Source organism: Typopeltis vanoorti, chromosome 4 (genome assembly GCF_054136105.1).
Source record: "Typopeltis vanoorti isolate ZY-2024b chromosome 4, IOZ_Tvanoo_1.0, whole genome shotgun sequence".
Lineage (NCBI taxonomy): Eukaryota > Metazoa > Arthropoda > Arachnida > Uropygi > Thelyphonidae > Typopeltis > Typopeltis vanoorti.
The window spans coordinates 55363670-55380296 of NC_143552.1; the positions used below are offsets into that span (position 1 = coordinate 55363670).

At 35.2% G+C, this 16627-nt stretch overlaps 1 protein-coding gene across 1 annotated transcript in view; it reads right to left on the reverse strand.

Annotated features, from left to right (window-relative positions):
* The window catches only part of LOC150107318 (uncharacterized), a 123033-nt gene that overhangs the window by 50707 nt on the left and 55699 nt on the right, over positions 1-16627 (reverse strand). Inside the window, exon 5 of the mRNA XM_090391184.1 lies at positions 6281-6424. Coding sequence (XP_090247310.1) covers positions 6281-6424 — 144 coding nt within the window. The remainder of the gene's footprint in view (positions 1-6280; positions 6425-16627) is intronic.

Sequence of the window (16627 nt, forward strand, 5' to 3'; positions counted from 1 at the left end):
CAGGTGTAAAAACTGTTATAAGTATTCTTCATATTCCTACCTGTGATCTGAACAGATTTTTCAAATGGTAAGGTATGTTGTCATTCTCAATCTGCATCATGCAGATGCTAACTGTCAAAGAAATTTAAAAATAAAAGTTTGAATATAATGTATAACTGAAATAGTGTTTGTAATGTTCTTTTTGACCACTGATTATATACAAAACACATAAACTAGGTGTTTAACTAGTTGGAGGTTTTTTATTGTAAAGTAATAGCCTACTAGTTTGACCGATTTGACTGTTGGCTTCGTCTGGGCATACAAGGTGACAAAACAGGTTAAAAAAGATAAAAAAACAAGCTGCAGCATAGTACTTTTATCCCATTCGATGTTATGATTGGTATTAGAAAAATGGAGCGCCAAGCCAGAATTGTCTTCTCTGTTGTTATTAACGTCCCTGATATGTTCTTTTTTTCTTATCTCTAGACTTCTAGAAGTTTGTCCTATATAATTCAAACCACAAGAGCAGGAATGTTGTAAACTCCAGGATGTTTATAGAAAGCATTTTTATTCTTCAGTGATCTTAACAAATTGCAGATGATCTTTATTGGTTTGAAAGCCACTCGGATCTCATAAGGGATAAAAGTACTATGCCGTACTTGGAAGAAGATTTTTGTTCCTGCAACATCAAAGAAGCTGCAGTAGTTATCTGCTCAAGACGTGGCCTGAACAGAAACCAAGGGATCATCCGTGTGACATATGGAAAAGTCTCAAAAGATCACTCAACACATCGGAGATTAATTTTGCTGCCAATTATAGATCGTACATGAATAACAATGACTGATAACATACACGTTCCATGCGTTTGATGTAGCATTTTATTTAAATTTATATAATATTTATGTTCATATATTTATGTTAGGGGTACTAAGGGTCAAAGCTGTATAAATGAGAGAAGACCTCCACATAGTCTTTAAAGGAATACAGAGAACTGACCAGGGCTTCTGACCTAATGTCCAATCCTCACCTTCTCGTTGTGCACACTGTTCGGTATCTGCCTGGATACTGAACGAATGAGGATGGGCTGGCAATTTGGGATTTAGCCGACCAAATTGTATTCTTACTGGCTTAAACCAATATACAAAATGAGGGTACAACATGACAAAATTCATGCCGGCTGGGGCGTCACCCGGTTAAACAAGGCTCCCATTGTTTTTGCCAGGGAACCAGTGTGAACAGCGAAAAGTCAGCTACTGGAACAAATCTGAAAGCACATCCCAATTCAACATGACCAGAGTTAAAGATCGGTACTATCAACGTAAGAAGCCTGAGTGGCAAAGAAACGGAGCTAGCTGAGGAATTAGATAAGTACCAGATTGACATAATAGGGATGACTGAAACAAAAAAGACAAAAACTGGTGAGATCTGTCTGAGCAATAAATACTAAATGTTATATTCAGGAAATGACAATCAAGGAAAAGAAGGAGTAGCCATAGTATTCAACACAAAATACGAGGCTAATCTTCTTGAATGGCAGTCAGTCTCAAGTAGAGTAATGTGGGCAAATATGAGAATGGGGAACTGGACAATGAGACTTATTTGTGCCTATGGTCCCACAGAAGGTTCTACTAAGGTAGAAGTGGAGGAATTTTTTGACGCTTTAGAAAAAGCAACTGACACAATGAAAAAGGAAAAGTTGGTCCTTGTTGGGGATCTAAATAGCAGAGTAGGAAATGATTATCAGACATACAAAAATATTTTGGGAAAATTTGGAGAAAAGAGCAAAGCTAATAATAATGGCAAATACCTGTTGGATTTCTGCTCAGGACATGGACTGGTTATTACTAACACCATGTTCCAACATACAAATGTGCACAAATTCACATGGAGAGAAGAAGCAAGGAATAAGAAAAGTCTCATTGACTAGGTTATTGTTGATAGTGATGTTTTCTCCATGGTGCAGGACACCAGAGTGTACAAAGGATTTGAAATTGGAAGTGATCACTATTTAGTCTCGAGCAGGATAATATTGAATTTCATACTGAAAAGAATAACATGTAAGAAAGTTTTAAAGCGAATAAAAGTTGAGCAGCTCTCAGATGTGAACTGTAGACTAAAATACACACAGATTATTGAAGAAAAATGAAAGAGTTTGAGAACAAGAACCAAACCTTGAAGAAAACCCTGATTGATTCAGGCAGAGAGGCATATGGTGAGGTAGTCTGCAAGGATAGAAAAATCAGAACTCCATGGTGGACACAGGAAGCTAAAGAGTCAGTGAAGGAAAAGAAGAAAGCATATCAAAAGTTCCTGGCAAATAAGTCAGCTTGTGCTCTTAGAGAATACAGAGACAAATGTAAGAAAGCGAAACACTGTGAAACTAGCTAAACAAAAGTAATGGGAGGACTTTGGCAAGAATATAGAAAATAAATATCAAGAAGGTAGTAAGATATTCTGGAGGTTGTTGAAGAAGTTTAGAGATGGAGGAAAGAGTGCTGTAAAAGGAGTTAGAGATGATTAAGGTGACATGAAAACGGGAGAAAAAGATATCCTTGAAGTATGGAGTAATTACTTCAAAAAAATTGCTAAATGAAACAAGCAGTGATAGCACAGTGGTAAAAAAATTCAACAGTCATAGTCAGGAATACACATCCATACTTGAAGTAGAAAAAGCCATCAAATTCTTGAAATGTGGAAAGGCAGCAGGAGTAGATGATATTCAACCAGAAATGCTGAAGTATGATGGTATAAAAGTCTTACAGTGACTGCACTGCATAGTTCGGAAAACCTGGACAGAGGGACGAATTCCTGATGATTGGAGTAGAACTCTAATAGTACCCATATATAAAAAGGGAAATAAAACAGAATGTGAGAATTACAGAGGTATTTCCCTACTGAGTGTTCCGGGCAAGATTTATGCTAGTATACTTGAGAAACGGTTAAGAAGAATTGCGGAAGAAAAGCTTGGTGAAGAATAAGCTGGATTCAGGCCAAATAGAGGCTGTCAGGATCAGATTGTAAAAATAATCATAATTTAAAATTCTGAACATTTTTACGTATTGTTTATGCTAGTATGTTTATTAGTTTTAGTTTCATAACATGCATTGTCAGCACTTGCGATGTGCCCGTTATTGAAATTATTTTGTCAAAATGAAATGTAAAGAAGTTAAAAAAATTCATGTACTTAGTGGATTTGAATAGTTATGTTACTTTAAACAATTTTATTGTAGTTTAAAATATTAAGTTGTGTTTTATGAAGACATTCTCTTGTCACTAACGGAGACAACGTGTCAGCCATTATACCTAGCTTCTTGCTTGCCAGTTTCATAGAGTGCGCATGCTCGCAGTGAAGTTTGATGTGTGATTGACAGCTGACAGAAAGCGTTCTGTATCAGAGTAACGGGTGTAAACAGGAGAGCGTTAGGAAGGAAAATAGAACACAAGCCGGCAGACATTTAGATATGGAGGAAATTGAATTTTTTTTTATGTGACAGTCGGAGGAAAATTAACAGTATATTCCGAAAAAGGAATTGTGGAACTATGAAGTTTTAATGTGAAATAAGTATTGGTAAATAAAAGGGAAATATTGCTATAGACGTTTTAAAAGGAATATTAGAGGAAACGCTAATTGGAAGATTAGTAGTAGATTCCGAAAAGGGAATCATAGAACTGTAAGTTTTTTAAAAGTGGAAGAGTAAGCCTGTCAAATAAGCATTAGAGAATAAAAGAAGAAATTGCTATTTACGTTCTAAAGGAATGTTCGAGAAAACTCTGATTAGGAAGTTTCATCTGTATTAAGGATGCCGAATCTAACTGTTATTTCTACTAAAAAGAAGACAGAATTAAGTCAGGAAGAATAAATGTGTGCTACATAAGTGATGAGAAAAAATCCTATGAAAATGAAGAATAAAGTCAGATATCTTCGGAAAAGGGCCTTGACAGACAAAGAAACTGGCCATGAACATTTTGTCATTGTGAGAACAAGGTGTTTAGTATAGTCTTAAGTATAAGTTTATTTTTAAAAGGCCTTGGATCCAATTAATTCTGTAATTAGTTATAATTATGTAAAGTTGTCTGAAGTGTATATATATTGTTTTTGTTTTATTAAATGTGTTTATTTTGTATTTTGGTCTTGAATCAGTGATTTTTGGATTCTGAAAGAAAGAGTTAAAGTCATTGCACCAATCAGAGTGAACCCTTGTTCAATATAATATATAGGTACACTCGGAATTAAAAAAATAATTGTTAGAAAAAGAGATTAAATAAAATAAATAAAAATCCTATATTTAAACAATGGGGCAGTCAATGGTGCAGTATAGAGGATTAATATTATGAATATCCTCTATATAAATATCTCTAAATAAAAATAAATCTCATAATTAACAAGATCTTAACTTTATGACAAATAGTTGAGAAAGCATGGGAATATAACAAAGATCTGTATTTCAGTTTTGTCGATCTGGAAAAGGCATATGACAAGGTGCCAAGAGAGAAGCTATTCAATACGCTACAGTTATATGGTGTCAATGGGGCATTATATCAAGCAATACTTAGTCTTTATTTGAGTTGCAAGTCAGCAGTTAGAATTGAAGGAAGTACAGGAAGATGGTTTAATGTTAAATCTGGTGTGAGACAAGGATGTACATTATCCCCTCTGTTATTCATTATCTATATGGATCACATTATGAAGGAAAGTGGTATTAAACATGATATCAGAATTCGAGATGTTAATATCAGCTCTTTGTTTTATGCGGACGATGTTATACTTCTAAATAAATCTGCTACAAGTCTGCAAGATTCTCTGACTAAATTGAATAACTGTTGTAACAGATATGGTATGAAGGTCAGCAATAAAAAGACAAAGACAATGAAAATAGGTAGAATCGTTAAAAATGTTAACTGTGTTTTGAACGGAGAATCTGTGGAACAAGTAAAATATTTCAGCTACTTAGACACGATTTTTAGTGAAGATTGTAAATTAAATATGGAAATAGACAACAGAATCAACAAAGCTGGTATGGTAGGAAGTCAATTGAATAAATTCATATGGAATAAGAGAAAAATTAGTCAGAACATTAAATTAGCTGTATACAAGACAGTGTTCAAACCAGTTTTAACTTATGAATCTGAGAGCTGTGTCAAAAGTAAAACTGCAGTCTCTAGTCTTGACCAAAGACTAGAGACCGCAGATATTAGAGTCCTGAGAAAGATTAGGGGGCATGAACATATGGCATCAATGGCAATATCATATTAAAAATATTAGGAAATATTAGAGAATATTAGGAAAGAACTTGACATTGTTAGCATCCAGGAATGCGTTAGCAGAGCTAATCTCAGATGGTATGGTCACTTAAACAGAATGGGCAAGGAAACATTAGCAAAACAAGTGTTCTCTGCCAGGTTGGCTGGAAAACGACCCAGAGGAAGACCAAGATATAGGTGGATTGATACAGTACAAAGTGCCTTAGACGATAGAAATATAAGATCTGATAATGTTGGAGTCTTGACAAGTAACAGACTGATTTGGAGGAAAATTGTAGATAGGAAGTTAATAATGATGTAAATTTTTCATGTAGTATTATACTATCATATCCTGTACACTCCTTGAGGGTACATGTCAGGAATTTGATGATGATGATATTTCTATCATCTAAGGCACTTTGTACCGTATCAATCCACCTATATCTTGGTCTTCCTCTGGGTCGTTTTCCTGCCAACCTGGCAGAGAACCCATCTTTTGCTAATCTTTCCTCGCCCATTCTGTTTAGGTGACCATACTACCTGAGATTAGCTCTTCTAACGCATTCCTGGATGCTGACAATGTCAAGTTCTGTCCTAATATCCTCATTTTTAATATGATATTGGCATTGATGCCATCTGTTCACGCCTCTAATCTTTCTCAGGACTCTCATATCTACAGTCTCTACTTTAGTTTTACTTCTGACCCAGCTCTCAGATCCATAAGTTAAAATTCCCTCAAAATCACTATTGCAAAACTTGTTTTATAGTAAACTTTTTCCCTTTTGTCCCTATGAATTGTCCCTTTTTTCCCTTTAGTCCCTATGTGGCATGAGTTGCTTAGAATAATATTCATTTAATAATAAACATTAACTAAATAAAAATTTCATATAAAAAAAATCTTGTTAAATTGATTATCTTTTGTTAACTGTGCATATTGAAAAGATATATGGTTTTTATTTGGGTTTTTTTTAAACTGTATGATAAATTTAAAATTTGGATATGAGAAAGTTTTAATTCAGGGTAAAAATGTTCACTTAAGCATTTAAATATTGCTACTTACGTGGTATCAAGATAGAGCTGATCAATAGGGCTATCCTTTAACAAGGTATATTCTTCCATTTCTGGAGCGGCTCGGAAGTCACCAGTGTGCAATATCTGCCTTCCATCAGGCAAAGAGAAGAGAAACATTACGGAACCAGGGCAACTGCGGACACATATTAGTGTTAGAAAGAAAATACTGCGGCATATGTCATAATTAGTATAACTGAATGCATGCATTCTCTCAGATTAAGGTAATTCAATTTCTATTATGATCACTCGGTCAGCCCACAAAATTTGAGATATGATGAACAGCATCAGATAAAAAATATATAGTACCATAGTCAGTAAGCACCTCACAAAGTTTTTATCTCCTTGCCTACCACTACTTCAGCAGAAATTGTGAACAATTGCTAGGAAAATTAAATTTACAATTATTATTATATTTGCTTGGACATTCGCATGAATTTCAAAGGCTCACTGGAGGAAACTCACACTAACTATTCACACAATACTTCTCTGTGAATGAATCATTGGCAAAGCACTCACAAGACTTTGGAAAACCCATTTCATTCATTCATTCTCCAAGTGATAAACTTAATCCTTGATACCCTTGCTAACTACATTCAAATTTCATGGATGAACTTTTGCTCTGTCTTCCTAGTCAAAGGTGAAAAATTTCCTTTGCATCAATTCTATAAAACAATTTCAGCAATTTATATATATTTATCATATACCTCCACTTCTGCCCACTATTCAACTCAATCTACTCCTGTTAGCAGTATTCAATAGTCCAGTCACTATTTTTGTCACCTGCCTCTGGATTCTTTCTACCACCCTATCCCCAGGTGACCATATCTATGAACAGTAATCTAGATCAGACCATATAAAAGCTTTATAAAGATTATAATAATTTCCTTATATCTGCTTTTCAGTATATCCTTCAACAGCCAAGTATACCTATGAGCTTTTAAAATCTTTAGTAATATGGCCTCTGAATTTTAACTCCCTATCTACCATCACCATTAAATACCTAGCTTCACAAATTTTCTGGACATTCAATCTGTCCAATCCTGGAAGTTCAATCTGTGTAGTACTCAGCTTGTGATCTTTTCATCCCCAAGTGTGTAACTTTACACTTTTCCACATTGAACTGCCACTCGTTATCCTTTGTCCCAAATGCCAGTCTATTTAAGCTACTCTGCAAGCTCTTAACATCACCTTAACTATTAATTACTCTATCCAATTTTACATCATCAACAAATAAATGAATATTCCCTTCAAATCAGTTCCTGTACATTAATGTAGAAATCAAATGACACCAATCCAAATTCAGAGCCCTGTGGTACACAGCTTTTTTTTCCTATATTTTACCTGCTTTATCCTGGATTCTACTACTCCTTGGTACCTGTCCATCAGGGTTAATAAAATCTAGCCTGATTAACATAATGTTAATAACACTAGGTTACTGCAGGCTCTTGTTTTTTAAAAGTGTGTTGAGTAGGCATTTAGAAAAAAAGTTGTAAACACTATATTATACTGGATATTGTTGATATATCACCAATGTGTAACAGAACAACAGTAGCCAAAATGTCTTTGTTAAAGGAATTTAATATGAGACATTTTGCTTGATACTGTGTGTGTATGTGAAATGTATTTATTACCAAGAGTGAAAAATTTGCAAAAGGAAAGTGAGAATGAAGAATGAATCCATTGGAAATGTTTTGAGAGTGAGTGTCAGTCTTCTGCACAATCTCATAATACACAGACCGATATCAAATCGCCATATTTACATCAACATTCTGTAATATCCTAAGTACCAAATAATTTCTGTCATATCTAAACTATAACTTAATCCAGGAGGCAACAGCAAAAAATGTACTGCATGCATAAAAACATACATGCTGATAGACACAAACTGATATAGTCAACATTGTTAGTATAACAATATACTAAAATGCACTCACTACAAAAATTTTGGAACCAAAAGAAATACCGTATATGTCGGCGTATAAGACGACTCTCAAATACTACAGAAAACTCCTCGAAATCAGTCTTATACAGCGAATATAAAAAGGGAAGCTTAATTTCTTGGATGAATATTTAGGTAGTTACAATACATTGTTATATAAGAAAATAGGCAGTGTTTATAAACAAATCAGATTAATTTTTTATTACATAAATTTATTTAAAATATTACAATAGATGTAAGTCTTAAAAAACGAATAATTATTAACCTCTAATTTCATGTTAATTTTCTTCATCATTGAAATTGTTGAAAATAGTTCTTCAGATTCATTGTTTAAATGATCGTCATATGGATCCCAGTTTGAATCCAGTGAATTGATTTCGTTTTCATCGTCATCAGTGTCCCACAACAGATCATCTTCCATACCATCCATAAGATTAGAGATAACCACACTTTTTAGATCATTTTATTAAAGTCTCTACTTTTACTTTATTCCATGCTTTGATCGCACAATTTTACAACATATCAAGTGATGCAGTGTGCCTAGATCCACCATTTGTAAATGATTTTTCACCAGTCAACATCCAATTATTCCACTCTTCTTGCATGTAATCTTTAAATGGTTTGTTCAAGCAGAAATCTAATGGTTGCAATATAGAAGTTAAACCACCTGGTATAATAGCAATTTTTGTGTTATTTTTTTTTCTAGAAGACTTTTAGTATTCTCAGTTAAATGACTATGAAACATATCCAATACCAATAAATTGTGTTTCTTCATTATACCGCTTGGTCGCGAGTTCCACACATTATTTATCCATAATTTCACAACATTTTTGTCCATCCATCCTTTTTCATGAAAATGTACAAAAACACCTGAAGGAAATTTTATCTTAGGTTTAGTTTTATGCTTGAAGATGATCATTGGTTTTTAACTTTGTTCCATCAGCCAAACATGACAACACAACTGTAAACTTTGTTTTTTCACGACGTGTACTTCAAATTAGCACACTCTTACTACCTCTAGACTCCACTGTTTTACTGCTTATATCAAAGCTCATAGAAGTTTCATCCATATTTCCAATATTTGACAACAGAAATTTATGTTCTTGTCTAAACTGAATAATAAATTTATGGAAACTGGTAAGTTTGTGGTCAAGATCTGCTGGTAGTTTTTGAGCAATTTTTGTTTTTTGTCATATTACCAGATTTTGTCTGTTCATAAAACGATTACACCATCCTGAAGTAGCTTGCCATTCTATACTTTCATCCGGATTCAATCTTGACCATTTTAGTGCATATACTCTAATCATATTTCTTGTAACAAGATAACCATTCTGCCTTTGTTCGAATACCCATTCTGCAACGTGATTTTCCAGTTGTGGGCATCGGGTGATCCCCGTTCTCATCGCACATTTTTTCTTTGGCAATTTTTTAAAAATATCTTTTTTCTTCCTCCACTCTCTTACCATCTCTCGGTTATGTCAAACTTTCTTGCAGCAGCACAGTTATTACTTTGTCATTTCAATTACCCTTATTTTAAATTGAGTTTCATACTTTCTTCGTTTTGATACTGGTTCCATGATTTTAAATGATAACAATTTTAATAATCCTAAAATTTATAATTAATAATTAATTAAAATTGGGGATAATCACTTTTAATTAGGATAATTCGCCTAAATACTAAATCTATGCTATGCAAAAAGATAACGGATATAACAATACCTAACATTGCATTAATACAAGAAAGAAGAAATTGGGGGGGGGGGGTCGTCTTATACAACCGACATAAGCTTAAAACCTAAAAATAGCCTAAATTTTAGGCCTCGTCTTATACGCTGACATATACTGTAGTTGCCAATCGAAGGCTTGCTTTATCACAATCAACTAGTTACATTGTGGTACAAATGAGTGTCCTCTAAAAATAAAATGATGCATGCATATCCTCTCACTGGTTGTATTCCGTTATGACAAAATAGAGATAATCAACAAAATTCCCAAACAGATGTGATAAGTAAACATACAAAAAAAACTATTTATGACATAAAACAGAATCAGCATTACATAATAAAACTGTTGATTAAACTGAAACTCATCTGAATTTTTTTTTTTTTTTTTTATTCAACTAAAAATTCTCACTCACCACAGATGAGCAGACAAGCACATTTTTCAAGCTCTGTCTATAGGCTTGCTGAATTAAGTTTAAAAAAAACATTACATCAAATGTAATTTTTACTAGTCACCTGGATTCTGTGGGGATGAACAAGTGGTGAAGAGGATTCACAGGCAAGTGACAAAGATCTTGCACATCTATGGAACGTGTCTTATGAGAACAGATTGAAAGTCTGTGGGCTTTCAATCTGTTTCAAGAAATAGCTGATAAGCAAAAAAAAAAAAAAAAAAGAAGGGCCATAAATAAGTCATTAAAGGGGGTTTTAGATTTACAGTGAAGACATTTTGTGGCACTTCTGTGGAAGATTGTGGCATGTCTATGGAATGCTTCCTAGGAGAACAGACTGAAAGTCTGTGGGCTTCAACAAATAGCTGATAAGCAAAAAAAAAAAAAGAGAGAGGGGCCATAAATAAGCCATTAAAGGGATTTTAGGTTTACAGTGAAGACTTTTTTAGTACATGGTAGAAAGAGAGAGAAGAGGGGATCATCCTTAGAAATTGTATAAGTTATTATTGACAGAGTTGGTTGTGAGCGATTCATCAGTGAATGAGTTCACGGAGAGGTATGATAAGTATTGTGTCAATAAAGGGTCTCTTGTGATGAGTCTTCTGACTCCATAGAGCTACCTGTATAATAATAATAATAATGATAATTTAGTAAGTATATGATGTAATTACATCAAATTCAGTAGCCAATAAAATTTAGTAGAGTAATATTTATCAGTGTTGCCATAGGACAGAAAAGTTCTTAGACATTAAAACATGAGTCCTCTTTATATAAAGAAATTATTATTATTATTATTACTTGACACCTCCAGGGAGTCAAAAGATTCATCGAGGGAAGGCACCTACTATATAACTCTCTACCTTCACCACCCACAATCCACCAACTACAATGAACCACAACTACACCAACGCCATCTACCACCCACCCTACCACTAGTATTTTCACAGACAATCACAAACATCAAACCCCATGGCGAGATTCGAACCCACAGCCTTTTGGCTGGAGAGCAGATACATTAACCACTCGGCCAACCAAGCTGGCTGGCTGAGTGGTTAGCTACATGAATGCTTCCTAGGAGAATCAAAAGGAGCTGATTTTGATTCCCCCTCCCTTTACCTTTCTAGTTTATAAAATATCAAAAACACCCGGAGTGAGCCTGTAGTCCTGTATGGATCTAAGTTAGTGAATATGGATGAAAATTAAAACTGAAGACCAGTGTATGATGTCTGCTAAATGCATGTTCTCTAGTCAGTTTGTCTGTTTTGTAGGATAAAATCAGTTTCTGGGAAGAAAACCATGCCACCTGTAACCCGATGTCTTCTCACTTTTTTTGAAAAAGTTACCATAAGGTTATCTGTATCCTGGAATGAAACTGAATCTGTGTTACTCCAAGTGAAGAACAAATGTTATCTTGTCAATATGCCTATGATATGGATACATCTGAGTGAATAAGTCCACCAAGATGAGCCACCATCTACTTAAATACCTACTGCTAAAAAATAAATAAATCAGCTAACGCCTTTTATTTCCTTATATGAAGTAGGTAAAGCTGTTTTAACCCTATCTAACTTCTGGAGACTGAGTGGACAGTTCAATCTCCACTAGCAGCCAATCAGAGATAGACAGCCTAAGACTATTACTAATTTTAAGAGACAATTAACAAGTGCTGCCATCTCATGGTCCCTGACACAATTATTAGGGTTAGAGAATTTCAAATTCAGATATGAGAAAGTTGTAATTCAGGGTAAGAAATGTTCACTTAAGTATTAACATATTGAGGTCATTTAGTTCTAATGTTTTGAAGACTGGTGGAACCAATCTCCTTCTTCAGCCATCACAGATTGTCCCAAGAATATCAAAGATTTTCAAAGACATCCAGAGAAGAGATTATGGCAGACAACTGCTGCCATCATGTGCTAACTAATCCTAACATTATATTTAACTGTTTGAAATAATGTGAGTTCTACAGTCAATTTTCTTGAGTTGTGAGATTGAAAACCTGAGTTTCCAGGAGAAAAATCCATATTTGCAAATACCAAAGATTGCCAACCTTGGGAACTGGGCTAAAAAAAGGAAAAGGTTCCTCTAGCTGGTGACCAGAAACAAATCTGATCTGGCATCACAGTGCTATGTAAGTTAACAGCATTTTCACAGTGCTACAACTGTTGAAAGTTTATTTTTCACTTGATTAGAGTATAATAAATTTAGTTTAATCCTTTATCCAAGTGTGAGCAAACAAAGTTTGCACCTGAAAGTATCTTCAGGACTGGGGTAAGGTGGTACAACACCAGGGCACTCCTTGCAAAGGTGGAGCAAGCTACCAACAATCCTATCTCAGTATCTCCCATAATGCAAAACACATCTCCTTGCGGATATGTCTAATCTTATGCATTAAGGGAAGGGCCACAACCCAGACTAGTTTCGACCTTTATTGAAGTCTCTTCAGTGGGAGCTAGGCCCAAGTGGAGATACCAGGCAGAAGCATTAGCAGGTCATCTCCACCTATAGGAGTTGCCATATGGTGTGCCACCCTTTTTTAATAAATTACTCTGGATTTAGAGAAAGATGCTGAAAGTTTATTTTTCACTTGGTTAGAGTATAATAAATTTAGTTTAATCCTTTATCCAAGTGTGAGCAAACAAAGTTTGCACCTGAAAGTATCTTCAGGACTGGGGTAAGGTGGTACAACACCAGGGCACTCCTTGCAAAGGTGGAGCTAGCTACCAAACAATCCTATCTCAGTATCTCCCATAATGCAAAACACATCTACTTGCGGATATGTCTAATGTTATGCATTAAGGGAAGGGCCACAACCCAGACTAGTTTCGACCTTTATTGAAGTCTCTTCAGTGGGAGCCAGGCCCAAGTGGAGATACCAGGCAGAAGCATTAGCTGGTCATCTCCACCTATAGGAGTTGCCATGTGGTGTGCCACCCTTTTTTAATAAATTACTGTGGATTTAGAGAAAGATGTTGAAAGTTTATTTTTCACTTGGTTAGAGTATAATAAATTGAGTTTAATCCTTTATCCAAGTGTGAGCAAACAAAGTTTGTGCCTTAAAGTTTGCTCCACCTTTGCAAGGAGTGCCCTGGTGTTGTACCACCTTACCCCAGTCCTGAACATACTTTCAGGTGCAAACTTTGTTTGCTCATATAGGCATTCGACTCAAGAAATAGCATAACTTTATTAAGAATATTAAAACAGAAGCAAATTGATGAAGATACCCAGACTTCTTATAAAAATATTCTAGTCTCACAGAAGCAATAATTAAATTCAACAGTATAACAACAGATAAAATGAACGTCAGTAAAGGAGTAGTCCAAGGATGTTCCATCTCCCCCATACCTTTTTAACATCTACCAAGATGATATGGTTAACCAAGCCTTGGAAGGAGAAACAGGGGTCAATCTAAATGGTTATAACTTTAATAACATAAAATATGCAGATGACATCGTAATGATAGCAGACACAAAAGAAAAAATGGTGAACCTAATAACCAAACTAAACAATACGGCTAAAGAATACAGCTTGACCATAAAAATGGACAAAACAAAAATCTTGATAACCCGGAAAAAAAAGAAAAAGTAAACTTCTCCTTGAATTGATCGACAACTGAACAGGTAAAACAATTAGACTATTTAGGAATAATAATAACAGAACACTGAGATACCATGACCACTATTAAACATAGACTATCGGCTGCATGGTCATCATTTAATAAAATAGGCAAAATCTGAAAAAATAATAAAATCTCCAAACCTCTAAAAATAAAATTATATAACAATTATAATACCCACTGTGCTATATGCTTTAGAAACTTGGACACTCGAGAAGACAGAGATACAAAAACTGGAGGCTTTCGAGATGAAATGTCTCAGAAAAATAAATAAAACAAAATGGACAGAAAAGCAAACAAATGAAACTGTAAGACAAGACCTAAACTATAGAGACTCATTAACAGAAAAGATCAAAAGAAGACAACTTCAATGGTATGGATATGTCAAGAGAATGCCACCAAAAAAGGGCACCCAACCTTGCTCCATATGCAAGATTAGAAGAAAAAAAAAAAAAAAAAAGGAAGACCAAGAACTAAATGGATAACATCAATAAAGGTTAACTCTGGATTACAAAACCTATAGACAGCTCACCAGTCACACAAGAAACTGAGACTCCTGGAAGTTGTTGTGGAAACACGGAAGACTCAATCCGTCGTCGACGGACGAGGACAGTAAGTAAGAAAGAGCAGATTTCTGGATTATGTAAAAAATAAATAAAAGCAGAAAAAAAAAAAAAAAAAAAATATATATATATATATATATATAATATATATCACCGGCGTGGCTGGCCAAGTGGTTAGCATATCCACTCTCCAGCCAAAAGGCTGCGGGTTCGACTCCCACCGTGGGCATGGATGTTTGCGGCTGTCTGTATAGATACTAGTGGTGGGCAGTAGATCAGTAGATGGTGTTGGAGTGGTTGCAGTTTGTTGTAGTTGGTGGATTGAGATGGTGAGGACAGAGTTGAAGTAGGTGCCCTCCCTCGATGAGTCATTGAACTCCCTGGAGGTGTCATGTAATAGTAATAATAATAATAATAAACAGAAAAAATCCTTAGCCCACGAATGGTATTAATGGACTATAGCTTAAGAACTTTTTTTGAGTTCAAATCATATTAAGAAAAGAAAAAAAATAATAATTAATGTTTGTTTCAAATTTAAGGTTTTGGAACTCTTAATCAAAAGCAATAATAAAAGGAAACTGCACTAATGGCATGGTCGAAGTCTGTTAAGTAACATAACACCCAGGCACCTAATGCCTCAGGTTTAAATCTGTAAGCTTTTCTTATGGATCGTTTTAGTTTTTTTCTTTTAGTTTTTTCAAAGGCAAATAATGTTTGCTTACTTGACTAAAAAAAACACAAACATTTCATTATCCTCTTGTTTAATAGTAATAAACTGCAGTTGCACTAATTTAATAAATTTTATAATTCAGTTTATTAATGTTTATACCTCACTGAAGCTAAATTGATTTGGTATAATTTCTTTCAGGACAATAATGTAAAAGAAAACAATGCATGCATGCATGCATGCGAGTGCACACACACACACACACAACCAATAATTGTCCAGACACCCCTGTTATTTGAAGTTATGGAACATTACAGGTTTGTTAATAACATAAACTCTGGTGTACGGATAGTAGAAAGCAGTATTTCATCGTAGCAGTTGAATACAGGTGGTATGACAAAACGACATGAATTCAGCGACTTTGATTTCAGTGATCATGGGCTGTCACATTGATGGCATGTCCATACATGCCATCGCTGCTCAACTGGAGCATCTATGCTCCAGTTGGCAATGCAATCAACAAATGGAGATGTTCTGGCATCACTAGTGCAGGAAAACACCTTGGACAGCTGCCAAAAATGACTGACAGGGACAGGAAGGTGTTAAAACAAGTGGCATGCAAAAACTGGCTACAATCACCATCCATGATGAGTTCCAGAGCAGCAGTAAACCCATGAAATAATAATACTGTATAAATAATAGAAATAATACTGTACAAAAAGAACTAGATTTACTGGATTTCCATGGAAGAGCAGTGGCACACAAGCTGATCACAACAAACAAGGTGTCTCATCTGGCCTGCAAAGAGCATGTGAACCGGACAACTGACCAGTGGAAAACGGTACTCTGGAATGATGAATTAAGGTTCACCTGTTTCCACTCTGATGGCAGAGTGTGGAGGCAGCTTGGTGAATGCTTGTTACCACAGTGTGTTGTACCCACAGTAAAGTTTGGTGGTGGAGGAATAATGGTGTGGAGTGCATTCAGCTGGTTTGGAGTGGGACCAGTGGTCCCACTCCATGGTTCCAAGAAGGCAGCTCAGTAGCTTGATATTTTGGATAATCAGGTGCTATCTACAGTGTGGAGTTTTTATGGAACGGACCTGTGTTACTATCAAGACGACAATGGCATGTGCTACAGAGCTGCAGCTGTTGGAATGGTATGAAGAGATGGGTGTTAAACTAGTGCCCTGGCCTGTGCAGAGTCCTAACCTCAACCCCATCGAACACCGGGACATTACAAATTCCTGAATATCAATGTCAAGTTCTTCGATATCTTTGTTTTTGATATGGTTCTGCCAATGATGACATCGATTTACTCCACTTTTCTCATAACTCTCATAAGGAGTGGGGAAGAGAGTTCTGATAAACGTCTAGAA